Source organism: Syzygium oleosum, unplaced genomic scaffold, assembly GCF_021117445.2.
Source record: "Syzygium oleosum isolate NSW1041296 unplaced genomic scaffold, Sole_v2.1 Sole_v2.19, whole genome shotgun sequence".
NCBI lineage: Eukaryota > Viridiplantae > Streptophyta > Magnoliopsida > Myrtales > Myrtaceae > Syzygium > Syzygium oleosum.
This window is the reverse complement of record NW_026607503.1, coordinates 5282938-5299482: the sequence shown is the minus strand read 5'-3', so window position 1 is coordinate 5299482 and position 16545 is coordinate 5282938. Positions and strand designations below refer to the sequence as shown.

General features: G+C 42.5%; 1 protein-coding gene across 1 annotated transcript; it reads right to left on the bottom strand.

Moving 5' to 3' along the window:
- Positions 1–7464: 7464 nt before the first annotated feature.
- On the bottom strand, positions 7465–15227 carry LOC115674043 (nuclear matrix constituent protein 1). The gene is made up of 8 exons (XM_030596363.2): positions 14870–15227; positions 13222–13431; positions 11774–12027; positions 11366–11636; positions 11205–11288; positions 8635–10718; positions 8209–8374; positions 7465–8082 (listed from the first exon to the last, which is right to left on the bottom strand). The coding sequence occupies exons 1-8, from the start codon at positions 15107–15109 to the stop codon at positions 7837–7839; spliced, it is 3555 nt and encodes a 1184-aa protein (XP_030452223.1). The 5' UTR covers positions 15110–15227; the 3' UTR covers positions 7465–7836.
- Positions 15228–16545: the final 1318 nt, after the last annotated feature.

Below are 16545 nucleotides of genomic sequence, written 5' to 3'. Positions count from 1 at the left end.
GACCTCTTCACTTGTTTGAGAAGAAGCACATTCAAAAAGCAGCATTTACTTAAGGAATTCCACAGGTGGTAGCAGGTTACATGTCTAAAAATACCTTAAACAAAAATCCCTCATCTAATCTTTGACAGCAGCAAAACATCAACATCCTACTTAATCAAGTCATTTGTAACCGTACATTTTCATGTATCCATACACATGCAGTAAAGTGTTTGGTGTGCATTCCCTTTTTTTTATATTGAGGGTCCCAAAGCATTTCCCTCAATCTTGACAGACACAAAATAGCCTTTCCATTTTTCTCATCTCTGGGATTCTGAGAGTGACACAAACTTCTACCCTACTGATCAATGGACAGACAGAATAATGACATCTAAAGGCTCATGTTTTAACAACATTCCATCTCTCGTTTTTTTTTGCACCTTGAGACTCTGATGTTCACAACAGATATACTCCGTATTATATCAATTCAAAGGAAAACCACCCAATACAATATGTTCCTTCATATTTTGATTTTCACAATTTCCCATTCAGTTTCTTTTGAAAGCAACATTCATCGTGAGACAGTACACAGAACCACGGTGTGTCATCTTCCAGGGTGATGATGGGGGCATGAGGACTGGACACGTCAAACAGAGCATCAATGGGATTACTATGATATAAAATTTAAAAAAGAGAGCTTTATGTTTTCCTTCTCCCAGAAAGAACCGGTGAAAGGAACTATTCCTTCCCATCAGCGAATCGGGTACTTTTTTGCACTATTGGAGAGGGGCCAAAAATGCGACATGTAACATTTCATGAAATATCCACTGCAAAGGTTTTTCAGTTTACCACGGCGACGTTTCTCCTATCTACATCTTCAGTCAGTTGATGTCAAAAAATCCAGGCAACATTCTGATTAAAGAGACAAAAGAACTAAGAGAGAGTGGCTAAATAACCAAAACATATCTTGAAAAAGGAAAACTCTAACTATGTCCATCGGAACATTACCCACACTGAAAACCATAATTGCACATTCCACGAACCGTAATAACTAAGGCATCAATTCATCCCTAGCCCATAACTTTGTGACGACTCACAAGCACTTCTCTCTTCAGGCTTACCCCACACGAGGCTCCATCCCGATCAAACTCCCTACCATCGACCCTCCTCTCAATGGGCAAACAAAGGAGCTTCCGCAAGAGCACGACGCCTAATCTCTCGAACCTCGCGGAAGCCACCGACGCCAAAAGATTCCGCCCCCTCAAGATCAAAACTTTCGGGCCCAAGCTCACATCTTTCGAACGGATTCAAAACCCCGCGCGTCAACCGAGTCCTAAACTCAGCTGGGTTCGATCAAAAAACCCCAAAAAAAAAACAAGGAAGGAACAAACAACAAGCACACTCCCCGCCCCCATCCCACCCATCCGATCCACCCCCCCTCCCTCCTCGAACGGCACGATCAAAAACACGAAGCTCGCGAACCCGCATTGTCCCAAGCATCAAGAACGCGCACCGCAAATCCAAAACAAACACAACGCAACGCAGGCAGACACAGAGATACACGCGCACGCACACACGCACAGCGCGCGCGCGCGCGAGAGAGAGCGAGAGAGAGAGAGAGAGAGGAATGGAGGGAGGACTCACGCGGGACGAGGGGGGACCGCTTCCCCGGGGAGCGATCGAAGCGAATCGTGCCCTAATTCGGGGAGTAGAGGGGAGAGAGGCGGCGAATTTAGGGAAACGAGGTGTGGGTAGGGGGGGGGGGGGAAGAACAGGAAAGTTTTCGGAGTTCTTGTGGTGTTTTTTTTTGGCGGCAAATATCGTTTTCTTGCGAAGTCGGGAGAGATTTCCCTTTTCTTTTTCTCTCTTTTCTTTTTTTCCCCCTTCTTTGAAGACGAGGCCGAACCCTCTTTCCTTGTCCGAGGTGGAGTCCATTGTGTGTCGTGTGTCCAAATGATGATCTCGAAGAAGTAGTAGTAGTCGTCGAGGATCCGGGGGCGGTTCGAGATGATCGGGAGAAATTATCCGCCGGCGGCGGCGGCCGCCTTCGCGTGCCCGGGTGGATTCGAACCGTCGGACCTTGCCGGGCCCGCTGCGCGCGGCGGGGGTGTCCTGTGCCCCGGTCTCGCGGTCGACGATCCGGGGGGCGGTTCGAGATGGTCGGGAGGACTTGTCCGGCTCGAGCTTAATTATGCGTACCGAGTAGATTTGAACCGGGAGAGCTTTACGGGATTTGTTTGAGACTCGCGTGCCATTCGCCGTTTTCGGCACTCGTGTAATGATTTCTCAAGAATTGGAGTTGAGCTGCTCGAAGAGGAAAAACAATTCTCTTTTCTTTTTTATCTTTTTGGAATTCGCTTGAAAGCTACATCGACGTGACATGTATACGTGCCTCCTCATTAATTTGTTCGGAGATAAAGATATATCTCGATAGTTGCGTTTCGATCATACGTATTTCGAACAACATATGTCGTTATCTTGAGAATAAATAACGCTATCGAAATTACAAAATGCGTGGAAAGGATTCGCACGTAAACAATAAATTTGCGAGAGACTTGTTTCATATTTATTATTATAACCTCTAGTGATGAGCCAAAGTGGTGATGCAACTAGGCCTCAATGGTTTAAAAGGAAATCAACCATCTTGATCTAATAAGGAAACTAGCTAGTCTACGAGATTAACACAACAACATCGGATAATATTCCCAATATCTAGTAATATCTCTTGTGACATTATCCAATGGAGAATTATCTAATGTCCATAAGCACTCCCATTTAAGCTGGAGCATTCGGTTTGTGTATGACTCTGCAACTTTCTTCCATAGATCACGACGAAAACGTTGTGTGTAAACCGGACCTTATACTAGATAACTGATGTGGATTTGTCAAACCGGATTTAAACAGAGAGAATCATGTAAGCCGGACCCTGCACGAACAAATTGAACGTAATTCATATCGTCACTTAATTTGACTAGTGCTAAAGAAACGCATGATCATAAAGTTAACACATCTTTCTTACACAACCATGATAAAAATCGTGTAGCGGGCCTAACTTGAATTTCGTCAAACTAAACTGCATCACCCCACACCTATCAACTTTGGCTGCTCGATGAAGGCGTGCTCGACTCCGATGCTCACACCTGTCTGGACACTAAGCAGCAACTTCGCTCGTTCATGACGCTCGCAATTGAAAGAGAGTCGCGCTACGAATAACATCCATGTTAGGCATTGTTGAGTGTTGACTAAAATTGAGCTGAAGATGAGGTGTTTTTACATTTGAGCACTACGACGCCATAGAAAGCTAAAGCTAGGGTTTTGATTTGAGTACCTCTCTCTTGGTGGGATCTTCGAGGAAGACGGAAAAGAAAAAATACCCAATAACTTCGACTTTCTAATATGTTACAATCGGCAGATATTTATAACTAAATAAAAATATAGGATAAGAAGCAACCAATTCTAACAAAAAAAATTAGTTATTTTAATCTAACAAGAGAGCTAGCTATATTAGGAAATAACGAAATATCAAATAACATCCTTAATATATAAGACTTAGACAATATTTTCTCACACAAAATTTTGTGATACCCATAAATATACTTCAACAATAAGCCTAGGTGGTGCTAATTAGATTATTGCATCCTAGGGTGATCACATTTACCGTCTCTCCCATTGTCAATAACATACTCCGATGTGTTAAATTGGAAGTAATATGAAATTACAAGGTGTTTCCGTGATTGTCAAAAACTCGAGGGGGTGTCATTCAAATTAAAATATTCCTGCCAATTTGAAGTTCCCGTTAGCAACGACTACGACCAACATAGGTACCTCTCTCAAGCATAATCATAGGAGCTCGGGAAAAGTGTTAAAAAAGTCCTAAACCTTTTGCATTTGTGCCAATTCAGTCCTAAACCTTTTTTCGGTGCTAATTGGCCGGAAGGATTGAATTGGCACAAAGACAAAAGGTTTAGGACTGAATTGGCATTAATGCAAAATGTTTAGGATTGAATTGGCACTAACGCAAAAGGTTTAGGACTGAATTGCCACCAAAAAAAGGTTTAAGACTAAATTGGCACAAATGCAAAGGTTTAGGACTGAATTGACACTAAAAAAATGTTTAGGACTAAAGTGGCACCAATATCAAAGGTTTAGGACTTTTTGACACTTTTCCCTAAGAGCTCCATGGTTCACACGCGCCCAATCGCAAAATGTTCGATTTGCGAGTCCGCCACCTCCAAAGTCACGTCGTTGTGCATTAGAACCCTAGATTTATCTCCGGAGAGATCTTCTTAGGAGGGGTCAGCCCGTCACCACGACCCGTACGAGCGGGATATGAGCCGCTTTCGATGTGGATTTGCTTAGAGTTAAATTCCGAACTCGAACAGTATTCTAATTTCAAGCCATCTATAGCAAAAAACCTTCGACAGTAAGCCATTACATGAACCAGCTACCACCTTGGTGGTCCACTTTAGCAACAACTCCATGGTCTAACAAAAAAAAAAAAGCAATCAATCGATTGCTATGTATCAATCGCATAGAAAGATGTATCCCTCCCCATTTGAACACAATCCAATTGCCCCGACATCAATTGCAATAATCTAATGACGAAGAGGTCACTTTCTTTTTACGAGGTAACAAATTCGAGCTATGTCATTAGCGAATCTCTGGCTCATCTGTGTCTTCAAGACTTCTCGTTTTGGGCATGCCCGTGAGGCTACGATAATAGCGTCGTCAATCTCGGTCCTTTAATTACTAGATAGATTTACGTAATTACATCTCAAACCGAACACTTCATAACGATTGTGAGGACGCCAAAAGGGGAAGTTATGTCGGTAGCCTCTCTTCACTGGTTTTACTTTGAATAAAGAAAAGAGAGGAAGATAAATAATTGGTCTTGGACGGGTTGATTGGAGATCTTTGAAATAATTGAAAAAATATATATTTTTTTAAATTACATAAGTGAGCCAAATAAATCGCATCAATGTTAATATCCACTTCGTGGAGGAAACAGATAAAATCAAGTCAACGACAAAGGAAACAACTACGATAAATCCCCATTACCCGAGAAACACGGAATGCAAGGTCCACGGATTTTGAACTTTTCTTGTCCGTACAGCCATAAGCTGTAACGTCTATTTTTTTTAAAATGTAACGGCTATTTTTTTACATGCCACGATATTATTATGGAGAAAAATCGCATGGTGCAGACGTCAGAAACTGGGAAACATTATCCTAAAAGTCTTAACCTTATTGTACGGAGGGCAATTCAGTCAAATCTTTTAATTGTGTCAATATAGTTCAAAACCTTTTGATGATTTGCCAATATAGGACTAAATTAGCATAATGGAAAGGTTTATAACTGAATTGCCCTCCCGTACAATAGGTTTAAGACTTTTTGGACCATTATCCCTCAGAAACTGAATTTGATTCATGATATATCATGTCTGCAAAAATGAGTATTTAAAGTCACTAACTTTGTATCTCTCACAAAGCTCCTAGTTTCTTTTCAACGAAACCGTACACAAATCAACCAAGCATGTGCAAGTTTGTATAGACATTAAGCCTGCGTTTGATCGTCTAGATATCTTTGCTTAATAGAATAAGGATAGGATATTATTAGTAGGGATAATGACAAAAAAAAGTCCATGAACTTTAATTCAATGTACAATTTAGTCCCTGAACTTTTAATTTATTCAATATAGACTAAATTGAACATTTTCATATCGTTCAGGGACTAAATTGAACATGTACCAAAAGTTCAGGAACCGCATTGAACAAATCAAAAGTGCAGGAACCACATTGAACATTAAGCTAAAGTTCAGAGACTACATTGAACAAATTAAAAGTTCAAGAATCAAATTGCACATTGTGCAATAGTTCAAGGACTGTTTATGTCATTTTCCCTTATTAGTATTATCCTAAGCATCGTTTAGTAAATATTTGGATATAGCATGGATAGTAATGTACATTACCTGATTGAGCGTTTGGTATACATGTATAGAACTAGATTAAATTGAGATTTGAAGAGAAAAACAAAACGAGAGGCATGGGTTGTAAACAATGTCAAACTGACACTTCCCAAGCTCGTGGGACCACTTTTGATCATGTGACTTCCATCGGGTCGTTAGGGGACAGCAATCTTAACGCAGCGGTGTGAGATTATTGTGTGATCGCCATTGCCAATTTCAGAGATACATGGTAGATTTGGAGCAAATCAAGGGAAGGACCTTAGCCAAGCGGACAGCTGCCGTTGCCAGTTATAGAACTACATATCAAATTTGGAGCAAGCTAAACCAAGGGAAGGACCTCGGCCAAGCCAATAGCCTCGCGGTGGTCGTAAGAGCAGCACAATTGTTCGACCAAAGCCAACAAATTGCACATGTAGAGAGAGAGAGAGAGAGAGAGAGAGAGAGAGAGAGAGAGAGAGAGAGAGAGAGAGAGAGAGAGAGAGAGAGAGAGAGAGAGAGAGAGAGAAGGCGACGGTAGTCGCCGTGCTCGCGAATTATGATGATCACCGTCGTTATAGTCCTAGTTGAGACAAACACCACTGCGATTGTGTGTGTTGTTCATAGTGACGCCCACCAATCTTTCACCTTCCACCCTCTCTCTTCCACGATTTGATTCGCTTTTTTTTTCCTCTTTTTTTTTTGCTTTTTTTTCCAGGATAGTAAAAACTATATTCGGGTGAGTCCCGCCCCTAGGTAGGATTTTCTTATCCGAATCATAACCAAACTATATCCAGAACCAAATACCGAATACCGGATAGGATTAAACTTCTCTTAACCGGAATACAGAATATCTAATTCACCAAACACAACCTAAGGGTTGAAGACAACTACAAGGGGTCCACAGATTGGCTCACATTCATTTTCTCGGTGCATTGGCTCCACTCCTGGGCCTATAACCATTACTTTTAGAAATTTTACAACTTGTCCTATTTGACTTTTTTTTAACTATAAACACCTCCAGCTCATTCCAATATTCAAAATCAATATTCAAAGTCGTATATAACTTTTTGCAATCGTTCGACTTTTAAAATGTTATCATTCCCAAGCTCCAAAGAAATGTTATAAGGAGTCATAAATGAGTTCAAAAGTACCACGCAGCACACCAAACAGGCTTGAGGTAAGCAATACCCACTAACGAGAGATAACCCATAATTCGTTTGATGGTGAAAGGTTGTGAGAACACTTCTTTCAAGTGCATCCGGAGAGCCTGTTGACTCAATAGCACGCATTATTGCCTAACACAAACTCTTACAGCAGTGAAATAAACGATCTCAAATCGTAGACACCTTCCACCTCTGAGCTAGAACGTAAAGAGAGAAACATCATGCAACACATCCTGCAATAACCCTTTCTATACCTATCTCGCCTTACAGTGCAGTGGACTAGCAAAGCTAACGTCTCGTTTGAAAAGTCATTACTCATGATCAGCAATCGAGACTGCGCAATGCAGGTTCTTGGGGGTAACAACATAGCACACGGGGACAAAAGAAAAAAAATTAAATCCACGGGTTTTACACACTGCCGACGGGAATAGAGAAAAATTACAGGTATTTGATACAAACAATTTAGAAACCAGAGACCAAAGAGCATCATGACATGCAGTATTATTAACACTGCCAATAGATCACCTAAACAAAAAGAAAAAAATGGTCAAAATATCAAAGCCCGAAACCTTCTAAATGAAAGGGGCGCCAAACCTTTCCTCCCCAAACCTAGAAAAAAGCTTTATGTGCTGAACTAACATAAATGGCTACTACACATCAGGGAAGCTCCAGCAGCGTTATCTAAAGAAGCTGATGGGGCCACACTGCCACCCGGGGGTTTCTTCCCGAGACCGGAAAATGATCCTACCAGATTAGGTTGTGAGAAAGTTCCACAGTTTCTTCCCTATAGAGACTTCGCCTGGGTGCTCGTTCTCACATTCATCGTCATCCCCGTCTTCATCGAGTGCGGCAGCATCAACTCCTAGGGACTCGCTCCCATTGTCATGTTTGTCCCCCTTATCAGGTGTCCCATTCACCTCCTCACTCAATGCCATATGCTCGACTATCTCCTTTGTTCCATCGGCATCTCCATCCTGTGTATCCACCAATGAGCCACACTGCATAATGACAAGACATAAATATGCTTTCCTAGAGCCAAACAATTATTAAGACACGCAGAGTGAACAGCAACTCAACATAATTCACAAAAATCATAACAAATGACTTGAGAACCAATTACTTACACGCACAAAGTGTGTACTTCCACCATTTTCACTAGCAACTGTAACAGAAAGTGCAGGAGCAGCTTTGGCATAGTGAATTTCCTCCTCTGCACCTTCTCCACCAGCTGCTTTCTTATTGCCCTTATTCAGGTCATTTGACACGCCAGGTGCAGTGGTCTTGACCCCACTGTCAAACAATAAGAGAAACAGCTGTAATGTCAAAATGCACAAACACATACCACTGTTATAGCAGCATGAGAAAACTGATAATCAAAAATAAACAATCGACAAAGTGATCTTGAGTATGTTTCAACCACCAATCTCTAAGATAACATCATGTGATAGTACATTGAGCTGCAAAAATATATTCCGCCGTCACATGTTCATAGCAACATGTATTAAAAGAGCCACAAATACATACAGAAAACACCAGAATCAGAAACACACCCTTTGGGCCTTCGGAGATTATATCGCTGTTCACCCGTAGCTTGAACAGAAGCAGCATTTCTTTGCCGCCTTTTCCCTCGCTGGCCCATCCTCACACTGTCAGAATGTCCTTCAGTGTCATCAGCATCATGCTCGCTCCCTGTGGCATTATCACGACCCCTTTTGCGGACATTTCTTGGTCTTCCTTTGTCAGCAAGACTGGGTTCATCCCGACTGTCAGCATTTGTAGGAGCAGAGTCCTCCGCATTTCCATTCTCCTGCTCGGTTTCATTTGAACCAAAACCTTTCCCAAGTATAGTTTTAGCATCTTTGACAACTTCTTTCATAGTACGCGTCCTGTTAACCCTTGCTCTGCCCCTCTTGCGAGGCTGGTGGACACCATTGTTTAAATCAGAAGGCTGAGAATCTTCAGCAACTTCTTGTCTCTTACTGTTGACATTGCTATCATATGAAATATCTTGACCAGCTTCATCCTCCCTCTGATGCTCCTCGACATCAAAAGAAGCACTTGCTACCGCAATAGAGAGCTCAGCATCATTTTCAGCATATGCTTTGGAAGGGTCTTCGACATTTACATGATCACCCTGCATACGTCCCTCTTGAGTCAAATCTTGAACTGGATGGGAATCAGTTTTTCTGCCAGGGGAGAAGCTAAATATCTTAGTTGTGCATTTTCGTAGCCAAGACACAGTTCCAGTGGAGAGAGGCGTTCTTGATCCAACTAAATTTGGAGATGTATCGGTATTTGGCCTTCCAGAAGCATTAAAGGTCATATTTGCCTCTTCCTTTACGTAAGCCTCGGCCAACTTTGACTGAGAAAGCTCAGCATTCTCAATCTCAGATATACATTGTAGATCGGAAAGCAGAAATTCGCGAGTAAGTTCCCCACATGTGTTGCAGCTACTCTGCTGCTTAGCAAAAGAAATAAAGCGATCTCTCTCCTCAATAAATTTCTCTCTCTGGTCCTTCAACTTTTTGCTAAGTGCAACAAGCTGATCAATGTCTTTCCTTATTTCAACTTGTTGATCCTCCAGATGCTTCTTATTTGCAGTAAATTCTTCCCTTTCCTTTTGCAATTCTGCTCGTTCCTGTTTCATGTCTTGCATTTCTCTTCTGGCTACTTCTCTTAGGTTGTTAATATTGTTTAGTTCTCTCTCCTTTTCTTCCTCGAATGACTTTATTCTACCAAGCAAATTATTTTCCATCTCATCCCATTTATTCTGCATATTAGTCTCAAGCTCCTTTTTCTGAAGTTCAAAATCACGAAGCATTTGACTCCTCTCACTTTCCACCTTCTCAGCAAGAACTGAATTCTCATGCTCCATTCTGGCTTCAAACGATCCTTTATCCAGTTTAAGATCTTCCAGCTCCCTTTTTATGTAATCATCCGTCTCCATCCTGTCCCTTTGTAATTTTTCCTCCTCACTATGTTTGAGCTTTTCAAATTTTTCTTTTTGTCGCTCTGCATCCATCCTTTCTTTCTCAATCTGAGTCCTTTTCTCATCAAGCTCATCCCACTCCTTCTCAAAAGCTTCCTTTTGCTGCTTCAAGTCCTCAGCTTCCTTCAAAAGAAGCTCCTTTTGAAGCCTGCAGTTCTCTCTCTCTTCCTTCAATTCAGACTGCAAACGCACAAATTCTGACCTTTCTTCTTCACTCACTTTAAGTTGATCCTTCTCCATGCGGATCTTCACCAGCTGTTCTTCATTTTCCGTTCTTATCTTCTCAAGAGCAGCCCTAAGGCTAAGCAACTCTTCTTTCTCCACATCGACCGATTTCTTCTGATTCTCCAAATTCTTTTCCTCAGACTTGAGAGATTTCTCCCTTTCCTTAAGATCTTTCAACTTCAATTGCAGGTCATCCTCTTTCTCCTTGAGCTTTTCGGTTTTCTTCTCCACTGCTTGTTCTCTTTTCACAAGTTTATCCTCTTTGTGCTTAATTTCAGCTTCCTTCTTCTGTACGTCGAATCCTTTTCTTTCTAAGTCCTCGTCGAATTTTTTCCTCTTTTGCTCAAGTTCCGACTCAAATTCATTTTTCTTCACATCTAAAGCACGAGCATGCTCATCAAGAAGCTTTTGAATTTCATCCTGAAAAGGACCAAGCACAAAGAGCGTCAAATCTTAAGAATGTTTAGAAGATAATTTAAATCGCTACAGAGATTTGATGATTAAAGTGACTGATAAAGAGTACTCCAGTAGGAAAAAATTTTCTAGCATATCTTTACCATGACATGCAGGTCACTGTAAGTCCGACAAGACTGATTGAGCCCATCACATCACACCATAATAAACAGAGTTTCCATTTAATTTATTTTTGTTTTGGGGAGTACAGGCAAGGAGGGGGGAGTCGATACTGGCGAGGTAGAAAATCTGGTCGTGCGCAGTGACTCAACATTATAAAGCACCACAGCCTGACTGTTAATAGATAGATAACAGAAGAACAAAACCGCACCGCAAAAAGTTTTATTTAGAACATATTATCCTCGTGTTACTCCCATGATGGGCAAGTCATCACGACATCTATTTACCAGCAAATACTAGGTAAATGCAAATCTCCAAATTTCAAGAACTTACTCTTTCTCTGGCATTGAGCTTTTCTTCTGTAGCAACCAACTCCTTCTCTTTAATTTCTAGGTTCTTTCTCAATGTTTCAAATTCCTGCAGCCAAAAGTATACGTTAGATTAGAACAATCCCATTGTCGATATCTTAAGTGATCGGTATCAGAAAGGCTTGCCTTCTCTTTCAACTTTAAATTCGCCAGCCTGCTGCTCATATCCTCTTCCTTTCTTGACAATGTTAGATTAGCTTCATCTATCGTCTTTTGTGCTTCCTCAAGATCTTTCTCTTTTTGCTTATATATCTTGTCCTTCTCATTTGCCATCTCCTCTCTTTGGTTCAGAACCCTAAATCTATCTCCCAACCTTTCCTCTCCGTCACACAATTTTCTTTCCCATTCTTGCAAGTCCTCCCTCTGCTTGGACAAAGTGGTTTCATATACTTCACGCCTGAGAAAATTCACAACGAGCTCATTTATCGAAGAAGACAACAGTATGTACAACATTAAATGGCCAGAGCTACAACCACAGACTAAATAGCTACAATGAACCATGTGAAATTAGCAAGGCAAATGCTTTGGACATACTCTGTAATGAATGATAACCGTTCCCTTCGAAGAGAAGCTCCTCTAGCATCCACGTCTTGCGACTTCCTCTCGATTTCAGAGTTCTTTCGGCTTATTTCAGCAAGTTTGGCATCCGCAGCGTGAAACTTAGCCTCTACTTCTAGAGATTTTTCCTCAATGCTTGCAGCCAAAGCATTTGCTTCGGCTAATTTTGAATCGGCTGTAAATTTAATTTCAGCATATTCTGCACGCATCTCACGCAATGACTTCTCCAGCTGCAACCAACATTCCCAAGATAAGGAATAATAATTACCAGGTAATTTCTTTCTAACGTCATCCATCACACAAGAAAGAGGATAACCAAGTACATGTAAGGTAATCTCACTACCATTAAGAGTTCTGCCCACTTTGGAGGTGGGGTGGGGTGGGGTGGCGGAAGACGTGATTTTTAACAAAGAAAACCTGGGTATCAGACATACAAACCATTTTCTTCATCTAATACTAGCCTTGACACATGCATGATTGCTTTTTCATCATTGTATGCAAATGCTAACCATCACACAAACCTTCCTACCATATTTAAATGCTATTTTATAATTTTTTCTAGTCACTTCGACAAATACAAAGTTCGAGGCATTAAAAACTCCCAGCTTAAACTGAGTTGTAAGTTGTAAATGAACAAAGATATTTTGCATGTGAAACTACATCCGATCCTTCCTCTTGTACATTGTTAATTTGTAAAGTTCACCATCCAAATGATGCTATAAATTAAATTTCATATACGGACAGCTAGAGTTATGTAAATATTGATATTGTGGCTATTCAATTACATTCCAGGCAAACTTGAAAGAAGTACAAATATCTTTGTTTAAGGAAACAGATGATAAAAGCAATCATGTACATGTTGCAGGCCCATTCGCTTTTATGTTTCATAAATAAATATATAAAAGGGTGAGATGACTTCAAGATACTGACACAAATACAATAACTAAATTATCGTCAATTAGATAATCAAAGTGCAACTACAACACAATATGCATCTGTTTTTAAACTGGAAATTGAGGGGAGGATATCGAAATCCATATTTTGAAGGCCACATGCTGATGATATCTCTTATATTAAGAGAAAAGGATAACATCTTCAAAGTAGAAAAGAGACAAAGAAATATTGTCCTATGCTACATCAAAGTAGCTTTTGTGAAACCAACTAGTAAGAGGTTGTCCAATTTAGGTAGATTCCCACCCACAGCAAAGAGGGGAATTATTTAAGAAAAGCACCATAACTCTTGACATTGAGTTTGCGATTTTGAGGCAATCAAGTGAAACAAAGGGCTGCAAGTAAAAATGCTCGCTAGCATCGCCCCTGAACTAATGCCATCTATTTTGCAATCATAGACATAGAAAAACTTAAAACATACATTTTTTGGACTGAAAAGAAAGGGTAAAGTAATTTTACAATGGAGATCTTACATCACTCACGCACTGCTTCTCAACACCAAGAGCTTTTCTCAAGTTATCTTCTCGTTTTTCAACATCTGACATAGCAATCAAATGAGCCACTTGCTCGCGTTTGAGAGCATCCTTTATTTCCTCCAATGCTCGTCTTAGCTCTTCATGCTTGAGAGCCCATTCTTTTTTCTCAATCAACAGAAGTCCCATATTATATTGGTACTCGAAAAGCTGGCCAAAGATCAGGAAATGGAAAGGGTTTTCGACATTAATGCATTCCCAAAGTAAAACAATTAGAAAGGCTAAAGACATGGAACTAGAGCAACATGCGCTGATTACAGATGAGCAGTATAAGAAATTGACAAGATGTAAACACAAATTCACAGGATGAATCCTCCATGAATGATGCCATAATTAGTGCATTTCCACGTGCTACACACCATAACTTTCATGGCTTATCATCGCTTTTAAACCAAGAGAATATGTAAAAATAGACATAGAATGGCTAGAAATTTAAATCAAAGGTCGCAGTAAATTGACATAGAACTGAATTTTATATAAAATTCAACAACTGAGTTGAAAAAGAAACTTAAGTTCGCTCAGTTCAGATGATGTTCACAGTAAATCTTGTTTTAGTACACGACCAAAGGTGGCTGTTTTCACATGTAACCTCCCCTTACAACCAAGCATTATTTATCTACACAAACATATTCTCTAAAGCAATCAATTTCTCACGCAATGGACCCCATGGCTAACTGCAAAGTCCCTTCTATGGAGATGCCAATTATACTATTCAATTAATTTTCACTACTCCAGTCAAATTGCATGTACTTAAGGAACTTGTTCCTTTTACATCTAATCAAGGATATTAATTTCTGAACAAATAGATCTATCAAAGACCCTCCGTGCCATCCCTCCATCCCTCTCTCACTGATTTGGGAGGAAAGCTCAACATGGCCGCAGATACAAAATCCATTTTTTTTAAAAACCTATTGGCACCCCATTCCCCAGACAAAAGCTTCCTTGTCATTTATGACATTGCTTCAACAATCTTCATTCTCATCAAGTAACTGACATTCCTCACCCGTTTTCTACTCCTATGACCGACTGAGCTTACCACAAATCCACTATGAATTCCTAGATTATTACATCTCCGAGTTGGATGAGAATTAAGATTGCCCTAGTTGACAGTTTGACAGTCAGATTCAGAGCTTGTTATACCTTGAAGTTAGTTGGACTTGAGTCCGTGACATCTAGATGGGTGGTGGACTAGTATCCACAAGACCAATGTCCCGTATCGAAACTCCCCTAGGATTAGCAAACTAGGTTAACTCGAGAAGAACTAATGGTACGCACCACCCTAGCATATATATGTAAAACACTGCACCATCCTAGCAGAATATGCCCACATATGACCATAGCAGAAAACAGTACCATTTTCATCCCGAATCAAGAACGGCGTAACAGTGGCTCACAATACAGAACACAAAGGAACAATCTCTCAAATAGTGAGGAACGCTCTTCACGCGTCAAGACTAGACAAGATTGGTGAATAACCGCAGCGAACCAATGAAAATAGCAAATGCAAGAAATTCAATTCAACCCTCACAAGCCAGTGCAGGAAGCGAAAAACCAACAGGCGAAAACAACCAGAATTATCCACACCAACCTCCTTCTCGAGCAGCGAAACGTCGCCCGCCGAACCGCCCCCGTCCGTGACCATCCCATTCGAACCAGGAGGAGGAGGAGGAGGAGTCACGGGCTCGGCCGGAACGATACTCTTCCCCTTCCCACCAGCGCCGGGGTCCGGGTCCGGGTCCTCCGGACCCGACCCGGATCCGACCCTGGGGGCCCGGCTCCGGGGGGAGAGGGCCCACCCGGGCCACACCTTCCTCTGCGGGGTGAACATCAGGACGCGACGACCACAGCAGAGCCGAATTCACCAGATCGCGGCTTCAAATTCATATAAGCGAACGCGAGAGAGAGAGACACGCGCGCCCCCAGGAGACAGAGAAAAAAACCCTACCAACCCCCCCAATCAACTCCCCGGAAATCCCCCAATTCCCCCCCTCCACAAGAAGGGAGAAGCGGCGGCGGCGGCGGCGGCGACGGCGGAGCCCTAGCGTCCACAGAGAGAGAGACGACCTTGGCTTCGTGGCTTCTGGAAATCGGGGGGGAGGAGAGAGAGACCGGCGAGAGGAGTAGGCAAAGCACTGCTTCCGCTCGCACTGTAAAAGTGGGGGCGGACGCGAACAGGGGCTCTGAATTCCGGCGAGTTGAGGGCTTTCGAGTCCGATAACGTCTCCAAACGAACTCCCTCTCCTTTTCTCTCTCTCTCTCTCTCTCTCTCTCCTTCGGCCAGCCACCTTTTTGGGGGGCTTTCGAGCGGATCACTCACGTTCCCCTCTCTTTTGTGGTCATTTTCCTTCGTCAAATTTATTCGTTCGGAATGAGTCGGTCCGACAGCAATTCCGTGCGCGAAATGACCGTGCTGCCCTCGCGTCCGACGTGGTTTCCGGGGGGGCGAGTCCCGCGGCGAGGGGGCAGGGGCAGGGGCGGGGGTTGGGATTTTGGTTGGGAGGGGGAGACTGCGCTCCCCGGCTGCCAACGCGGGGGGGGGGTCGGCGGGCGGGCTCGTGGGCTCGTGGGGAGGGCGAGATGACGGGATTGCCCTTGGTCGGTAAGGGTAGGAGGGAGGCGCCGAGGGGCAGTTGTGGAAGTTCGGGCAAAATGCCAAGGCGTGCGTGAAGAAAGAGGAGGGGGGGGGTGGGCCTGCCAGTGCCTACTTTGGGAATGAGGAGGCGATTGGAGGTTGACGTGGATAAGCGCACGCACCACTCTCGCCCTCTCTCTCTCTCTCTCTCTCTCTCTATCTATCAATGAGGGTTGTCCTCACGTGGGTTAATTCACTCTTTCTCACTCTAGAAAAAGGGTGTGAACTCGTGACGTCAGAGAGAGAGAGGTGGGGGGGGATAGATTCTTTGCATTGAATGAGTTGCTTAGGTTAAAAATTCAGTTGGGGTTTTGGTGGTAAGTGCCGGTCAAATTTATTGAGATGCTTCCATCTCATTTTTTCTTTTCAATTCGCCCCTCCTTAAATAGGGGGACATTTAATGGTCTCCGGGGAGCACTTGCGGTGCATGTCTGGGTTCGGCTTCCTCTGTATCATCACCGTTCGGAGACAATCAAAACCTGACGAAAAGCATACATCTAACATTTGGAATAATAAATCATCGCGGTTTGGCGAAACGCTCGAGTTTTTGCGATCACCGTGAAAACTGTGGGCAGAAGAAGATCTGTACACGGACAGAGCGGAGGGCATCGAATCCCCCAAAAGTACATTTA